The 6054-nt window shown below is 35.0% G+C and overlaps 1 protein-coding gene across 3 annotated transcripts in view; it reads right to left on the bottom strand.

The window, feature by feature from the left end:
* Window positions 1–305: 305 nt before the first annotated feature.
* LOC104899002 (hypothetical protein) overlaps window positions 306–6054 on the bottom strand; it is a 36390-nt gene continuing 30641 nt past the window's right edge. For 2 of the 3 annotated variants that reach the window (XM_010686143.4, XM_010686144.4), the window contains exons 9-18: window positions 5373–5463; window positions 5209–5274; window positions 4770–4992; window positions 3787–3888; window positions 3434–3519; window positions 3216–3338; window positions 2035–2104; window positions 1817–1908; window positions 979–1083; window positions 306–860 (exon numbers count right to left, since the gene is read on the bottom strand). In XM_010686143.4, coding sequence (XP_010684445.2) covers window positions 747–860; window positions 979–1083; window positions 1817–1908; window positions 2035–2104; window positions 3216–3338; window positions 3434–3519; window positions 3787–3888; window positions 4770–4992; window positions 5209–5274; window positions 5373–5463 — 1072 coding nt within the window. In that variant the 3' untranslated portion in view covers window positions 306–746. The other variant, XM_019249619.3, reaches the window with a different exon arrangement.

Here is a 6054-nt window from a genome sequence, read left to right as displayed (position 1 = left end):
TTTGTTTAAGCATTCAAATATACAGATGTACAAAGAAAATTGAAAAAATTCTCAAAATTTTTGGAAGAAATAAAATCAAAGTAGATATGAATTATTTACAAGCTGAATTTTGGAATGCAAAAGGTTGAAAAGCAATGTGTAGAATGACTATAAGACATAGTTTGGGTTCTAAAAACAACTAATGAATAAAATAAAATTTGCTAGGAATAATTTCAAATTTGAATTATTCATATATGTTCAAGTGTTGGAATGTTTCTCTAAATCAACCAAACGCTTATGTTTTTGCCGTGAATGCATTTTCGGTATAACATAGGAAGATGAGTCTATATTATTTAAATAAAATAGCACTCAAACTAGATAGTTTTACAAAATTAAAAAACTAAAGCTAAAAGAAAGGAAAACAAATACAAAGGAAAGGGAAAGAAAGATCTGTGGAGAACTCGAGGATATTGCCAACAAAATAGAAATTTAAAAAAAAAAAAAAAGGGAAAACTGAAAAGGAAGAAAAATCCGCGTCAAACAAGGGCCAAAGACAGAGAACCCAACAACCACTGAACCAAACACTTGTAGCTGAATAGAATTGATGCAGCATGCTTATAACTTTTGTTTTTCAGTTTTCTGTCGATTATTTTCTTCTTTTTTCGCCATATTATTCGTCAGTTCAGTTGAACCCACGCCGGACCCGCCCCTGGCAACAAATGAGTCATATCCGCCAGCAAAAATGCAATCACATAGGCTGCAGCCGATTAATCAAAGTTATCAATCTTGATTGCATTAATTTCATCAGCAACTTTGAAGTTCCCAATCGTGCGTGCAAAGAAGACAATTTGTTGCTCAACAGTGAACCTGATGTTTTCAGCCTGTGCATAATTCAACAAAAAAAACAAAAATTGATAAATAATTCCCAAAAAGATAGTAGCAAAAAGAACCATTTATTTTGATCAGTTTAAATGTTAAAAAAAGAAAAAACGAGACTACCTTTCGAAATCCATGTTGTTCACCTTCGTACTCTACTAGAGCAACAGGCAAACCCTTCTCCTTCAATGCTTTGTAGATTGCTCGAGCTTGGTCAGGGGGTACAACCTGGAAAGTGAAGATGATATACTCGGTACTCTTCTTTTGTTCTATAAATTTGAAACTTTAGAGACATAAATGTTAACTTCATATTGCACCAGACAGATTTGCAAGCCATGAAATTTTTCATTCTTGACCAGTGTCACATGTAACGCAATTCGATTCAATACAGGATACTGGAACAAGTACAGGGAAGGCTACCCCTAGTGAATCGGGAACGAGAGGGTAAGGCAGAAACTGTGGTCAATTTGATTCCGACCCTCTAGAATATGGAGGGAGTGCCAACACAATGGAGGGATCACTCAAATGGATCATGGATCAGAATGGGCGCAAGAACCTCTGCAACCAGTTTTTGAACAATGAGTTGAGAATAATTTAACTTAATCTTAGTCATCTGATTATGACGTAAAGGCCTGCATTATAAAGTGTGCAGGGTTTCAAGCTTCATCCATTTGCCGTAATATATAGTAAATGGTGATTAGTTTGTAAATAGAGATTTGATTCAATGACAAGATTGTGCCTATGAGTTGACTTCCACTTCAAATTGGGTCTTTTGTAACCCTTCGTTGATAAATCTCAAACTTTGTGGATTCTGCTCATCAACTCTTCGAATTATAGATTTGTGTTCTGGTCTAATTCAATTAATGCACTATACTTTTACTCATCGTGTAAAACCCATCAAAGATATTGTTTTGAGAAAAGTTCTGACAATTTCATAAAATCCTCATTATGAATCACATACCTTATCTTCCAATCCCTGGAAGAGAATAATTGGACAAGAAAATTCATTAGCAAAGTTGATGGGTGACCTCTCAAAATAAGCTTTTTCATTCCCTACAACGGCAAAAAGGATATACTAGCTTTAGTCATTCAGATAGGATAACATGAGAGCATATACAATGGAATGGCAAGCAAGCGCGTCCTTGCAAAATTTTAAAATAAGATAAAGAAACTACTTACCAACCAGATTGTCAATATAATGCGATTCAAATTTGTGTGTTTCAGCTCTAAGTAAGTTTAAGTCTGCAACCTGTTCATCAACAGATGACATAAAACAGGTTAGGAAGCAGAAGCCAGAAGGCAAATCAAAATTTAGCAATATTCAGATGTACTAGGGATGAGTGCACTACTCCGTTTCCCTTATAGGTAAATTAGGCTTTTTTAAGGATTGAGTCACAAACACAATCGTTCACAAATTACGAGCAAATGTTAATTTGTTCTCATGATCAGGTTCTCTTATGAGGCCACCAACAAATATTTTTCCTCTATACTTTGTGAGCTTACGAGAACACTATTCTAAAACACTAAAATTCAGTTAAACACAGTTCCTATATTGTGTTCTTTCTGGGAATAGCTGAACATCGTATTCCTTGTTATTCTGCCATAAATACATACCATTGAAATACAATTCAACACCAAATCAGTGAGATGGTTACTCCAAAAGTAACAAAATCAACTCTACTTGAAAGGTATATTGAAGCTTTCCACAATTTGTCACCCATCAACACAGGCACGGGAAAAGATCTATAGGTGACTATCACCTCGATTAGTTTGTCACCCATCATTTATTTTGAATTATTCTATTTTCTTTTATTTTGTCTATTAATTATATTCCCATTATGAAAATATTTTTCTTTCGAGTCAATTACCCATATTTCGAGTATAGAGTTTCATTTCTATCTCCTTTCTTAGTTATATTTATATAGGTTCTCCATATAACATTAGTTAAACTTAAAAGAAACATAAATTTCATTTCGTTTTTATTATATCTGAAAGAAACTTAAAAAAATTGGACGGAGAAAGTAGTTTTAAATTAGTGTAATAAAATGGCATTTGAAATTATTTTTCAAGATTTATTATATCTAGAAATGAATTAAACTTTGCTAAACGGATGTACATAAAACTAAAAAGGAAACTGGAAAGTAGTTTTTAAGACGATATATAGGTTTACTGGAAAGGATTTCAATTATCGTTCTTATAATTGGGCGTAAACACCAATGTGAAAATCCTTGGTGTAAGGGGAAACAATTTCCAAAATCTCTAGCAATGAGATCAAAAATAGTTACCACCATTAAAGAAGAAACAGAGAGGAACTGGCCGGGGGAAGGGGGGGGGGAGAGAGAGAGAACCGACACACTTACACCATATAAAGAAGCCCCAGCTCTGAAAGTCTCCTTAAAAGCAAGAGCGGCTAAGGTCGTATATCCACCAGCAGAACCTCCAGTTATACAAAGTCGATCACCATCTACCTTTCCATTGTCCACCTGCCAATTTAAGAAATATAATTATCTCAACTCTTAAAACATGTCGCACAATAACAAGTTTAGCATGGCTGAAAGAATATATAAAGTTAACTTGCCAGAAATTTAGCACAACTGCAACAATCATTAACATCAATGATGCCCCAGTTTCCCAACAAACGCTCCCGGTATTCTCTTCCATAACCTAGAGAAAAGGAAAGTTACAATTATTGATCCCGCAAAATGATTACTTTCAGGTACAAAGCATGAGATTGAAACTGACCACTCCCAACAATTTTTTTTGTACAAGGCTAATAGATAGATTTTCATATCTCCATAGGTTTTTCAGGTTAGCATAACAATTAAATGGCCTTCATCAATCGGAAAGATGAAAAGTAAATATATGAAATTTGCAACTACTGGCTTTTCTTACAGATAAGAGTGAGGTGAGTGAGTAAAAAGCAGATTTAACCTGTACTTCCACCATAGTTTACATCTACAAATGCCCAACCACGACTGGTCCAGTACTGTATGCTAAGATTGAGGATCGCACGAGTCTCTGCAGTGGGTCCTCCTGATAAAATTTAGGTAAAATGGACCTTATTAAGAGTCTCAGACCAAATGCATAAGCTTCTAACATCAAAATGGAGGCAAAAGCTAGAATAATCAGAAGTAAGTTGACAAATTGTTTTCAAACAAGTGAGAAAGTAATTTGAAGTGTAACAAAGAGAAATTATCTCTTCTAGAAGAGTCTATGATCAATATGCAGATACTTCCTACCTCATAAAAGAAACAATACAAAGAAAATGGGAAGAACAGAACGATGTAGCATATCATACTCTACAAAAATTAAAGACTAATGTTCCCAGGAATGAAGCAAAGATACACCTATGTGTCATACTTCACCAAATCGGGAACACATTGGAAACTGAGATGCCTAAAGACACATACCAAATGCCTCAAAAAGAAAAAATCAAAACCTAAAAGCTACTAATTTTACGTCTAATGATACTTGAACTCTTCAAACTTTGGCCAAACATTAGTGAACGTCGAATGATACTTGAGCACTTCAACTTGCCCAGAATCTATTCAAAAGATAACACTTCTCTACCCCATTCGATAGTATTTAACACTTTGAATTTGGCCAAAAACTATAAAATAATAAAACTCCACTTATTTATACATAAGAAAGCAAATTTTCTGGTTCACATGATCATATTTAAAATATTAGAAAGAACGCTCACAGTGTCCCGAATCCTGTAACACAAGAACATCAATCATTTGGATCCAAATCTAGTCTGACACTCGTACTCAAGTGCGAGAATCGTAGATAAAAACATCAAAAATAAAATATAAAAAGAAGGAATGCATCAAGTCATACATCAAGTCATATTCTTAAGCGCATTCCATATACGGTCTATTTATCCGATACACACACACAAATGAAATTCATACCATGACTTTTCAGCAGCAGTGGAGGTTTTTCTCCAAGACCACCTTGATGGGCAGGGTTAGTGGGAGGATAGAAGTATGCATAAGCATTTTGTCCTGGTATCTCTGTAGGGAATTCAATGAACTCTGGTAAGCTAAAATATGGATCATACTTTGAACTTTCTGGCGAAGAAGACCACATAATGCTAAAATCCACAACTTTTCGTTTTTTATCATCCAAGGCCACCTGCTCACCAACAAATGTAGATTATTCAGTACCAATTTAGAAGAAATCGGGAAAAACGAAATAGAAGAAAGAGAGAGAGAGATTAGAAAACCAGACAAAGTAAATTAGGAGAGAGAACCAATCAGTAACCAAGCCCCCTGATATAGTAGCGTATCTTTAAATAAAGCCAATAAGAAAAAGAAAACGAATGATATACTCAATGGATGATTAAAGCACCTTTGCCACTGACAATGGATGAAATGCAGATCCTCCCTCAATATACAAGCAATTGTGACCTGATGTCTGCTTAGAAAAGAAGATATTATAAACTGCCACAAGACAGTTCAAAATAAAAATTACCAGTAACTTGAAAGGAGTAAGTGGGGGAATGGGATGGTTACAATGTTGCTTATATCTGTGAAAGGAATGTCAAGAGGAGTTAAAGAGCTCTGGGAATCATCAAGGACTCCAATATATGATCTTCCTTTCAACCTGCAACATAATCAGTCCTCATCATTAAAACAAGGTAGCAACACCCACAATTTATTATTGGAAACAAAAAGACAGTTGAAAAACCTAGGTTTCTTCATAAATGGCTCTTTAGTGTCCCACTATCAGATTAGGATAGATTACTAATAAGATTTCACTAGAAGTCTAGAAATAAATGCACAGGAAAATGAACAATGAAATAAAAACAGGGAAGAAAGAAGATATAGTTGTATTGATAGATGAATACCCACTTTTGACAGGTGGGATTTCTCTAAAGGTGCACTACTATTAAGACCAACTTATTTTTGCAAATTCCCAAAAAGAGCTCTCCTCATTATCTATAGTGAACTTCCTTGTATAATGCCCTCATTGCCCTTTTCCCGTCGTCTTTCATATGTCAGCAGCAGATATGCATCATCTTGATTGCTTGTGTTACCCCCCCCCCCCCCCAAATAGCCACCTTGTCCTCAAGGTAGAATTCAAGAAAGCATTGAGTGATGGCTAAGAAATCTTCACATGTAGCCTCAAATTCTGAAAAAACAACCACTAACACTTCTACAATTGTTTTGAGTCACCAGCCACAACACATTTTCC

This window comes from Beta vulgaris, chromosome 1 (genome assembly GCF_026745355.1).
Source record: "Beta vulgaris subsp. vulgaris cultivar EL10 chromosome 1, EL10.2, whole genome shotgun sequence".
NCBI classification, from domain to species: Eukaryota; Viridiplantae; Streptophyta; class Magnoliopsida; order Caryophyllales; family Amaranthaceae; genus Beta; species Beta vulgaris.
Note: the sequence above shows the minus strand (reverse complement) of the source record. Positions and strands in the feature narration are given on the sequence as shown.